The sequence below is a fragment of the Sebastes fasciatus genome, chromosome 13 (genome assembly GCF_043250625.1).
Source record: "Sebastes fasciatus isolate fSebFas1 chromosome 13, fSebFas1.pri, whole genome shotgun sequence".
Taxonomy (NCBI): Eukaryota; Metazoa; Chordata; class Actinopteri; order Perciformes; family Sebastidae; genus Sebastes; species Sebastes fasciatus.
In genome coordinates this window covers 30,619,500-30,632,042 of record NC_133807.1, presented here as the reverse complement: position 1 = coordinate 30,632,042, position 12,543 = coordinate 30,619,500, and the positions used below count along the sequence as shown (strand labels likewise).

General features: G+C 42.8%; 1 protein-coding gene across 2 annotated transcripts in view; it reads right to left on the bottom strand.

Moving 5' to 3' along the window:
• Nucleotides 1-12,543, bottom strand: part of baiap2l1b (BAR/IMD domain containing adaptor protein 2 like 1b) — a 43,182-nt gene that overhangs the window by 1,887 nt on the left and 28,752 nt on the right. For both annotated transcript variants that reach the window (XM_074656841.1, XM_074656840.1), the window contains 3 exons: nucleotides 12,018-12,234; nucleotides 7,999-8,061; nucleotides 6,259-6,472 (listed from right to left, as the gene is read on the bottom strand). In XM_074656841.1, the coding sequence (XP_074512942.1) occupies nucleotides 6,259-6,472; nucleotides 7,999-8,061; nucleotides 12,018-12,234 (494 nt within the window). The remainder of the gene's footprint in view (nucleotides 1-6,258; nucleotides 6,473-7,998; nucleotides 8,062-12,017; nucleotides 12,235-12,543) is intronic.

Below are 12,543 nucleotides of genomic sequence, written 5' to 3'. Positions count from 1 at the left end.
TTCCTATTGGCTGTGCTCCGGCTGGTGGGCGGTGCTTGGTATTTCCTCAACTTGATCTCAACATGGCTGCCGAGTCACAAACTTTCTCATTTTACAGCTAAACAGTACACTACAAGATGTTTCTGAGAACATCTAGGAGAACCGGAGGACAACGAGGACACCGGAGGACAGCAGAGGACACAAAGGTATTACCTGTTTTTCCAGATTACCTGTCTGATGCTCTACTTTCAGGATATAGTGACCATTTTATAAAAATAACTTTAAAATCATATTTGCTCCATTTCTACCCACTGCTGCTTTAAATCCCTCCGTACAGTAGTAATCAGCTCTGACAATATCAGGTCCCTAAAAGCTTTCAGACGCATGAAGCAAATATACTTTGAAATGCATCCTCAATTACATTACCAAATGAAAGGGGATAAAAAAGAGCAAGTGACATCATCCGAACCAAACTGATCTTGTACTTTTTGGGACCTGGTTAAACCTTAGAGGACGTATGAGTGAGAGAGCAAAACAACCAGAGTGACTGGGAAGAGGGAAATACAAGGAGCAAATCTACCTGCAGCCTAATTGCAGAAATATAAAGACACACATCAACAGAGTATGGAGTTACTTCTTTTCTGCTGCAGCTAGAAAAAACATGAATCTTCCTGTAAACACATCAGTGCACTACATTTAGTGTCCGACTTTATTCATTTTATTCGAACTCTGTCAGTAAATTCCCACAATTGAGCGGAAAAATTTACAAAATAGTAATTAATCATAAATGTGTAATAGTATAATAGTGTCTATTATAGAGGGAGAGGTAAATGACTGAACTAGGGAGTGATCTTGGACACAGCCACTGTTTTGCAAACTGTTTGTCAGGATAAGTGCTGAAGATAAACTGTTGATCTTCCTGTTAGTAACCTGCAGTACTGCAGAGATTCCACTAGAGGTCAGAAGACGACAGAGAGACTGACGCCTCCCTCCAGACTGTTGAAGGCCTGATCCCAATCCGGCTGACACCCTCCCACCCTGTTTTATAGTCACACTCACAACTCAATGAAGCTCCTTCTTTAAGGTGGAGGGTATAAATACAGTGGACCAACTTCCCTCTCTACGGCAAAGGAATAAATAAATATCAGAATCAGAAATACTTCATTGATCCCCGGGGGAGGAAATGAGTTACGTTTTGCTTTGAGTATAAATATTAAAAAAAAATATAGAAAATATAAATAAGAAATATACAGTATATAACAACAGTGCAAATAATAATGCTGTTAAATAGGATCCATGCAAATAATATAAATGCATGCATTTATAAAAATGCAAGAATAGTGTAAATAAATACGAATATTAGTTTAAATGTTCTGTATAAATAAATAAATGCAGAGTTAATGCTGGAGTAAACCAGATTATTACAAAGATGAATTATTGCACAGTTGAAGATATAATAAATGATGGGGTTATAGCTGCTGATAGGAGTTAAATATATATAAATACACAACAATTTACAATCTAATGAACATCAAAGTAGTTTTCTAGACTAGACAAGGTTATATTTGATCCTAAATACAATGTGTTTACTTTATGTTGTTGACGTCTGTATGATAATAAAGTAGAATAAATTAAAGTTGATCTCAGTTTGAGCAGTAAATGTTTGAACCGGTAGTCGCATGGAACTGACATTGGATCGTGTTCCATGACGAACACTAAACGGCGTTGCATGTCGTCAGTAAGGGCGGCTGGTTAAGTCGTCATCGATGCAGGCTCGCTGTTGGAGGGTTTTATAACCCACTTCCACTCCCCGCTAACTGGTTTGAGATGGTACTTAATATGGCGAACCCTCCACGCGAGCGGAGTGGAAGTGGGTAGGGAGAAGGTGTAGGAGGGGCGGATTGGAACTGGGCCTTTAAGTCTTCAGCACAAGACAAAGAGCTCCACATCTGTCCTCCTACTGCAGATGTTTGGATTACAAATCACGTAGCAACAATCACGGCTGCTAAAGGACACGCTTCTTTATTCACGTTTTCTTTATTCAGTGTCTCTTTACTTTAGTCGAACCATGACTGTGGTTAAATATACACGTGTGCAGTCAACATGAACTTAGTCTGTTCTGCTCTGTTAAGCATCAACACGAACAAGAATCTGTTTTTTGGAGGTCGAAACTGTCTCTGCCTTTTTAACTTTCCCTGTAGATCTCAATCTATCACATCTCTCTCTCTCTCTCTCTCTCTCTGTTTGTCTCCATCCTGTGAGTCGTTATCTTTTTCTCAGTGAAAAGTGCAGAACCAGTGAGGGTGCATTTTTCTCTCATGGTGACCCCACCTTCCCATCCGGCCCTCCTCTGCTCCTCTCACCTTTCCTTCTCTGGACTAACCTACTGAAAAAAAGGCTTTGCTGAAACATCCTCCCATTAGTTTGACGTCAAGTGAAAATATGTGGAAAGACAATAACACTGGGAGATTACAAATGTTCTACAGTATTTAGTCTAGAGGAGAGGCGGAATATTTACCCGTATTTATTCAGTTTATCACCTGAAGTACTGCAGCACACTTATCATACTGACAATAATGCTCATGAATGTTGCAGCCACAAGTCCCTAACTAACGCAGCACACCAACACACAGCCTCAGCCCACCCACTCATACACTAAAATCAGAGTATTACATTCTCTCTCTACTGTAGCAGCGGAGAACTTTTCCCCAGTCTATTCTGAGATCGATGTGTTTTGAGCAGAGTTAAAGCAGAGGTTTGTGAGTTGAAGATTAAGAATGAATGGAGGATAAACTTCCCTGGAACCCTAATTTACCCTAGAAATGGAGGGAGGGAGAGGCATGCGTTGAAGATGGAGAGACAAGTGTTCAGATGAGGAGATAAACAAGACAAACGACGACTTGAGAAGCTGAGAGAGCGACAAAGAGGGAAGCTGGCTATCGGGTTCAACCAGAGTGGAATTCCACCATAATGCCGAGTCGGTCGGTCGGTCGGTCGGTCGGTCGGTCGGTCGGTCGGCCGGCGGCAGAGAGATGTAGGCTGGATGTAGACTGACAGGCCCGACAGTGGACACACACAAAAGCATGGTAATCGTTGGCCCTACTGCTGTAAATGAGTGGTGAATAATAAATAGCAAGAAAGAGATCTCCACTTGCCATCTGAACCTCTATCTGGGTCAAACATCACAGCCTACCAGCATATATATATATATATATATGGATTCTGCTGTCAGTGTGTCCGTCTAGGCATTCCATGTAAATAATGAGGTTGGAAAGGTGCAATAATAAACACATTTTATGAAGCATATAGCTTTAAGACATGAGACTTGATTTAACTTGCAAAACAGTGACTTATATTACATTGACCATATCATTCAGTATGTCAGTTCTAGTCCATATAAGGGTGCAGTAAACTTCAAATGAATGCAAATCACTGGCATGTACAGTATATCACTTAAAGAGGACTTATTGTGCTTTTTCTCTTTCCTTTAGTGTGTTATATAGTGTTTTTTGTGCATGTAGAAGGTCTGCAAAGTTACCCAAAGTCCACGACAAAGGGAGTTACTGTCCCCCACAGAAACACTGCTCCTCGACTGCCTGAAATGCCTCGATTGAAGTCCCGCTTTTTTTTCCGTAACGTGGTGATGTCACCAAGTAACACATTTGCATAATACCTGCCTAGTGGCTTGGCACGCTCTCAAACAAAGCTAGTTAGAGCGGAGCTGAAGCGGAGTCCAAAGAGTTTGGTTTGGTTGACCAATCACAACACAGTGGGCCAGCTGACCAATCAGAGCAGACTGGGCTCAAACAGAGCGTTTCAGACAGAGGGTGTAAAAAGGTGCTGCAGCACAGCCGGAATGAGAAAAATAAAGTGTTTTTTGAGCATTAAAGCATGTAAACATGTTCTAGTAGGAACCCCAAAACACATAGTACACACCTGAAAATTAGTATAATAGGTCCTCTTTAAAGCTTCCAACTGTTGGGGAACAGTATACGGTTTAACGGATTAACTTGATGTACCCTATTGACTGGACACTAACTGAGATAGTGTGAGTTGTTTGAAACGTTTTGAATAGGAAACATGCATAAACATGTCAGAAGTCTACAGGTAGCCTAGAAAAGTGCCATGTGACGTAGTGCAGAGGGTGCACAGGTGCATTTAACCCTGACGAACCACAACAACATTTACATTCATCCAGTAGGTGAACTACAAAAGCTTTCATAGAGGATAAACCGCACATTTGGTTGCCACTTTGCATGGTCTGCAAACAGGAAAACACCCGTAGAGTAATGACTACAGCCAGGTTGGTATGGGAGGTGAAATAATAATAATATAATAACAGAAATGGTTGATGAATAAACCAGGTGTGTAATATAATCTAATGATTGCATTCCTCTGATTTCATGTGATTTTTATCCACCATTTTAAAGTTAATGTTTTTGTGTAAATTTATATATATTAGGCTGAACACTCATGTGCCGTCCTCTTTGCAGAAATGCGGAAAGTGTTCATAAAGGGTTCAAAATGTCTGCGAGAGAGCCGTCAAGGACTTGACGACAGTGGGACAGCCCTAAACCCGTGGCCATGGTCTTGGGTTTTTGTGTAGTCTGTTTCCTGTTTTATTTTGAAAGTAACTCTCTCCATGTGTCATGTTGTGTTCTACTTCCTGCCTTTGCCATTTTTCCCACCTGTTTTCCACCACACCTGAGTTTCATTGGTTAATTAGTTTCTTGTGTGTTTCAGTGTCAGGTCAGGTCAGCATTAGCTGCTTGTTCCAGACTGGTCCAGTCTTGATTCCCGGTGTTTTAGTTTCAGTCTTCCTAGTTTGTGTGTTGGATGAACTTGTGTTACCTGCTTCAGGACTAAATCACCGGAGTTCTCCCTGCTGCCTTCATCCCTTCATCTGTGTTTGGGTCCAACTCTGAAGTTTCCTGAAACTCGACAGCCGGGAAGAGTTTGTTGTGTTGGAGTACAGAAAGCGTAGCTTGGTGTGAACTAACGGCTGAATATTTAGATGGTTTTGACAACGTGGATGAGCTCCTTGAATTTGATGGACATCCGTATATATTTGGATAATCAGATTTCACAACGAGGCTTCTCCTTGAGCCGGACTCGGACACAATAACAAACAGACCGGATCGAGAGGAAGGTAAGAAAAACCTTTTATTTCTCTCTAGGGTTCTTTCCATTATGATGTCAGACTCTTATAATAACAATCCGAGGCTGTCTGTGGCAAACACAAGCCCTTTTAGTGGACGTAATGTTACAGTGACGCTGCTCACTTGCCCTCAATACTGGACACATTTCAAAATGTTCCATATTGGGATTTGATATAGATAACTTATTCAGAAGGGTGTTTTAAAACACAATTATTGTACATATATTTATATTTCCTTTCCTCTACCTTTAATGTAATATTAGGTGATGGATTTTCTGATATATGTGAGGATGAATATGACAAAATGTTTATATATAAATAAAATGTTTGATATTTAGAAGCATGGCTTTTGCGCTACCCTTTGTATGTATTTAATCAAATTGTGAATTATTTGTGGATGTTTTTATCACGCTGGTGTTTTGGATGAACCACACCTGCTGTCATCGAGCTTGTTTATGTTTCCACTTCTTCAAACATGACGTGGATCCAAGCAGGATCGAAACGTAGTCAATAAAAATCTTGTGGCGTGGAGTAGTGTGCAGGCGTTACCTTTTGTCTTTGCTGACGCTGTTCTGATAGCCTCGCACTTACGGGATGTGCGTATAATTAATCGTCTTCATAAAGTGTTGTCCCCATTAAAATACTGAAGTTATCCAATAAGCACTCCTCAGTGTGTGCTTGTGCCTCTTTGTTCATGAGATATCCGAGCCATAGAAGTCATACCTACAGCAAACTCCGTCTTAAACTGTCTCCGAGTCCCAATAATAGATTTTTTTATTGTGCATGTCAGCCGACTCTGAGAGTGTATCAGAGTGTGGTCGGGTTTCTGAGGCAGACATAAAAAGCTCATCTGACACCACACATACTCATCAGTCATCAGCAGTCAAGATAAGGCTGCCCGGCTGAGGGTACAGTAGGTATCAGGTGAGACGTGGCCTCACGTTGCCAGCTCTATCACGACACTGCGGCCGGCGGTGCCAGCACGGCACGGCACAAAGGTCTGGCAGAAGGTCAAAGTGCTCTGAGCTGATTCTGTTTCTTAGAACAATCATTTTGAGCAGACATAACGGAACACATGGCTTCCTAAATGTGAGATGAATGCACATGAACCAGCGACTGACCGTGTGGTGATCGGACGAGGAGGAGGAGGAGACTGCAGAGGGCGTGGGCGAGTGGTGGTGGCTGTTTGTGGCGCTGATGTTGTTCTTGATGGCGTTGCGCTGCGGACCGTCGCAGTAGTCCGCCGGGGGGAGCACCATGGTCGCCTCGTCCGTCTCCGTGTCCTGATGGTGGAGGTTGACGACACTTCTGCTGCGGTACGGGGCGGCAGACACACTATAGAGGAGGGGTAGAGTGAGAGATGAGGGGAATGAAAGGACAGGTAATAACACGTTAAGGCAAATCCGTTTTAACGCCATCATATGAAACTAGAAATCTTAGGGAATCCATTTGTACCAACTATGTCATGCTAGTTTGTCACGAAGGAGGTTAAATAACGCTCCAAACTTACATTTTGGTGAAAGAAAAACTGTCATGGTGACTTTCAAAGGGGTCCCTTGACCTCTGACCTCCAGATATGTGAATGTAAATGGGTTCTATGGGTACCCACGAGTCTCCCCTTTACAGACATGCCCACTTTATGATAATCACATGCAGTTTGGGGGCAAGTCACAGTCAAGTCAGCACACTGACACACTGACAGCTGTATTGTTTTTTATGCTAATGCAGTACCTGTGAGGGTTTCTGGACAATATTTGTCATTGTTTTGTGTTGGTAATTGATTTACAATAATAAATATATACATACATTTGCATAAATCAGCATATTTGCCCACTCCCATGTTGATAAGAGTATTAAATACTTGACAAATCTCCCTTTAAGATACATTTTGAACAGATAAAAAGTGTGATTAATAGAGATTAAACAGATTTTTAAGAGCAGCAAAACTGTAAAGATGAAAGTAATACTCCAATCCAAACCCGAATGTAGCAGATGCTATTGTTCTAGGCAACATTTCAGGACAGAACAGACAGTTCTTGCAGTCTCCTCTTGAAATGATCAAGCTTAAAGCCACATTGGAAGGAGAAGAGAGGATGGAAGTGAAGAAGACGGTAGAAGAAGATGCCACTTAATCAAACTCATTAGCATGAGTCTCCTGGCATGTGTGTGTGAGTTTAGGGTTACTGACGGTTAATCTTAAAGTTGATGTTTGGCTTACAGGCGTGATGTTAAAATGAATGTTGTGGGGTACAAACTGAATATGGTCAGGATGTATAATGCGTGTTGTTGTGTCCCCCAGCGCTGGTTGTAGTTTAGAGTTGGCTGGCAGCCTCTCTGTGGGAGGTGCAGCACATTAAGATCTAATAAATTAATCCGACAGGGATTAGTCTCTTTGAAGAAAAGGCTGGAGTCGACTCGCTGAACCTTCTCTCGCTCTCTCTCTCTCTCTGTTGTCAGCAGTTAAATCTATTCATCAGCACAGTACTTCCTGTTTCCTGATATTCTGCAGAGCTTGTGTGAAACTTAGAGATTTGATGGTTACAAATATTTATATGAGCAAAATAAACGTGGTCACCGGTGTCGTGAACGGTTTCTTCCCCCACTTTGTGTTGTGTAATGTAACACATTTGTTTTAAACGGAAAGGTTTCACACGGTGAATAAATGATCGAGGAGATTGAAAGCAGAATAAGCCCGACAGGAATCAAAGGTTGAGGAATGGGAGAGTCCCCTCATAGGATTAGAAAGGTTATCACTCCAACAGGAGTAACTAGAGGAAACACTGCCAACAATACAGCTGGCTGCAACATGAAACCGTGTGTGTGTGTGTGCGTGCGTTAGCTGGAACGTGGAGTCTCCTTACCTGTTGTTATTCACGAGAGGCTCGGAGAGTGCACGGCAGTAAGATGAAGGGAACCAGCCCCTCCTGCAAGACGCAGACAAAGAGAGAGAGAAGCCAAGTTAGGGATGATTACATCTGCAGTCTATCTATCTATCTATCCTGCTGCTGCCAGCCGGCCTATCAGCTCTCACTGCACAGCAATCTGAAAGCCTCTTTAAATGATTAGCAAAGAGCTCTGAGCCCCAATACTTCCTCCCAGTGGGGCTACGTCCGGGTCTGAGAAGTGAAGCCAATGCTGAAGTGCCTTAAACTTGCATTCTATCTAACAGCCAGCAGGGGGCGACTCCTCTGGTTGCTAAAAGAAGTCTGATTGTATAGAAGTCTATGAGAAAATGAGCCTACTTCTCACTTGATTTATTACCTCAGTAAACATTGTAAACATGAGTTTATGGTCTCAATCTCTAGTTTCAAGTCTTCTTCAATACAGCATGATGTTCATTTAGTAAATTATGGTCCCATTTAGAGTCAGATAGACCATAAAGCAGAGGATGCTTTAGGGCGGGGCTACCTTGTGATTGACAGGTCGCTACCACGGCGTTGTCCGGTCTGGGAGTTGTCCGTGTTCTCATCTTACTACTTTAACCGTTTCACAGTGTGTTTTCAGCTCATCAAACATGGGAAGTCGTGTACACGATATGCTTGGCATTCAAGTGGTTAAGTTGTGAGAACACGCTGCTATGCAACGGCAATATTAACGTTACTGTCGGCGTCTAGAAGCCACAGAGGCTAACAATTTAGCAAGCGGGTAACATAATGCACGAAATGCAAAGGCATAATGACAGAGGAAAAAGATGAGGCTGTTGGGAATATCAACTTTTCCTCAGACATATTAAACAATTACGAAGAATTACAATATATTAACTTATGTACCCAAAAATGAACTTCCATGGCCTCCGCCATTTTCTGACAAAGTCAACAAACACGCCACAACTTGTGAACTCTGAGCTTTCAGAAACTTTCCTCTTCCGAGGTCGTGAATACCACAAGAGGGAGGCGTTCATATGGACTCATCTCGTGAACACAACCCCATCTAAAGGCACCATTTTTAACCTTTTTGGTCGCCTAAAAACGTCTTATTCAGCGTTTGGTTGTACTTAGCTCCACCCTCTTGTGTCACTTCTGGTTGCAAAAAAAACAACATGGCAACGGCCAAAATGCCGAACTCGAGGCTTCAAAACGGCAGTCCACAAACCAATCGGTGACGTCACGCTGACTACGTCCACTTCTTATATACAGTCTATGCTTCCTCCATCTCTTAACCAGAAGACACAGAGACATACATGCTTATTTTTTTCACATTGAGTATTGTTGACATACTATAGAGCTATTATAATAGTCTCTATTGTTGTACAGTACATACTGTGTGGATGACAGCCTGTGGTAACTATGGTGACAAAAAGCTGACATCCTCATGCCTCTGATTTATAAACAGATCATCAAAGGGAACCATCCTCAAATGCCTTTATCTTGTATTTTGATGGAATTCATATTTTCTAACAGCAAATCTCCCGTGTTGACTGGGGACTGTTTATATTCCATATTTTATAAAGGAAATCCATTGAATGGATCGAGGTCTTATCTGCAAGCTGCTGAGCTGACACACGATTAGTGTTAGTTTGGAGCTTGAACGAGTCTTTGCGGTGGTTTTTAATAAATGAGTCGATGTCTCGGTCACACTGAAGGGACCTACAAGGTTCCTGCTGGCCTCAGTGAGATAAATCAAGCAGCTGTTTGTTCTTACGTGATGGAGTTAGTCAAATGATTTCATTAAATTTGAAGGTGCTCCAACAATTCTTTCACCTTGATCTGTGAAAAAATGGTTTATTCCAGTTTGAAAACACATTTGAAGGTGAGAGAATGAACAGGTTTATGAAGAATGAGTCACAGACCAAGGACTGTGTGTCATTGTGCCGTTGCGGTACGAGATTGTTCGTAATCAGTATGGAGCCGGTCGGCCTCGCCCTCTGATGGGATAAATGTTAATATTTGCACATCTGGCCTGGGGAATGGGCGTTTCCTTCGTGTACCTGAGATAAAAAATGACTTCTACTGGAAAATACACCTCACTCATATTAATAATATTTATTTAGGGAAGGGTTTTCCATTGAGAACACACGCTGGTTTCCACTGAAACAACTTGGCATTGCTCAAGGACAACTCACTAGTACTGATAGCCACAGGTGTTCACTTTCCCCGACTGACTTTACCTGCACAGGAAAGACAAACTCTCAACAAGCCTGTTTGGATGATAAAACAGTGGGATCGAATTTATGTCGGGAAAGTGACCATGATAATAATATGCATGGTCACATGTCAGATGTCATTATCTGTCAAATGTGTAGACTGTATATAAGAAGTGGACGTAGTAGTCAGCGTGACGTCACCCATTGGTTTGTGGACTGCCATTTTGAAGCCTTGAGTTCGGCATTTTGCCTCGTTTATATTGCCGTTGCTTAGCAGCGGTGCCCTCACGACTTTACCACTTGAACTCCAAGCAAATTGTGTACACGACTTCCCATGTTGTAAACACGAGCTTACGAGTTCTTTTGAAGGCACCATTAGTACAACCGAACGCTAAATAAGACATTTTTAGGATACCAAAAAGGTCATAATTAACTTTCATGAACTGAAAACACACAGTGAAAGCGTTAAAGTTGTAAGATGAAAACAGGTACAACGCCGTGGTAGCGACCTGTCAATCACCAAGGTAGTCCCGCCCTAAAGCATCCCCTGCTTTATGGTCTATCTGACTCTAAATGGGACCATAATTTACTAAATGAACATCATGCTGTATTGAAGAAGACTTGAAACTAGCGACTGAGACCATAAACTCATGTTTACAATGTTTACTGAGGTAATAAATCAAGTGAGAAGTAGGCTCATTTTCTCATAGACTTCTATACTATCAGACTTCTTTTTGCAACCAGAGGAGTCGCCCCCTGCTGGCTGTTAGAAAGAATGCAGGTTTATCAGCATTGGCTTCACTTCTCAGACCCGGAGGTAGCCCCGCTGTTCAAATGTTGCTGTGTGTGTGTATTATGTATTACTGGTGCTGACATTCATCCCTCAGTCCATCAGTAGTGTGTGTGGGTATCTGGAGGTGCTGCCAGGCGAGTTGCCGGGCTGCACTATCAAAGCTGATATAAGACAAAGGCAGAAACCCAGCGAGAGACCCAAATGCATCAAAGCCAAACCTCCCGAAGCCCGTCTTGTCAGACTCTTGTGATCTGATAAACATGATGATATACACTTTTTAAGCCTTTAGGCGTTCTAGCTCGCCCCTCTCGCAGCGGTGAGGCAGCGAGACCAAAGTTTAACTCGCTTTTGAACAGCAACTCCGAATCGATTCCTTTCTGCCCTAGATCACTTTCATACATGGTGTATATATTTGCCAGGTAATTTCCCTTGATAGTGATAAAGATCAAACCTGATGAATGATTTAAAATAAAAAAAAACTTCCACGATCTCAGATCAAATCCCTGTTTAAAGAGTCCGACATCAGAGAGTGGGCTCAGCGGGCGCCTGTCTGTGTGGGAAAGCAGGTGGTACTCTGAACTCCTCTCTGAGCCTCCCTCCAGCCCGCTATCGTACATCCCACCCTCAGGCCATACTTTACTTTGATTTCCTTATCAGCGAGTGTTCCAGCTCAGGCAGCGTTCGGCGAGCCTAGAGCTGTGTGCGTACGTGTACATGGTCAGCATAACGATCCGGCGAGGGACCAGCTGGCCGGTGCGGTCCAGCTCGTGTCAATCATCTGACCGGTAGGAGGGCGGAGGAACATGACGAGCATGTTTAAAACAATTAATGATATGTAGGAAATTATGGTAAATTCTAACATCAGAAGGAATCATTTCTCGCTCATATTCCCTGAAATATAAGGTCGCTGTGTACAGTAAAGCGTGCGCACGTCTTTCCTTTATTTGCGTAATCTTTAGTGACGCATCAGACGAATGCGACGGAACGCGTGCGATTCAACTCACTTTCCGCTCTTCTCCAGCTCGCCGTACATCCACCCGTCTCTCTCGTCGGGGATGAGCAGGGCGATGACGTCTCCCTCGTCGAAGCTGAGCAGCGTGCCGTTGTTGCCGGCGGTGTGGGGGAAGATGGTGCGCACGCGTGGCCTCTTCACGATGTTGTTGAGGCCGGTGGCGACGGACACGGACCTGGGGAGGCTGTTCTCCTCGCTGGTCCCATGGTCTGGGAGGGACGGAGGGAGATTAGGACGAAGAGCAACAATGAGAATACAACAACTTCAACCTTATCCTAACATGCTCACAATGATATAAGCCAATGCAACATTTGCTAATTATTCTATGTTCTATGGGTACCCACAAGTCTCCCCTTTACAGACACGCCCACTTTATGATCATCACATGCATTTTTCATACAGTATAAATGTGTGATGATGTTAGTCCCCATAGGAGACATTTCATTGTAGTGAGATAATTTTTTTTAAACTTGACCTCACTGTATAAAATGACCTGTGGTGACCTCTAGGATAATCAC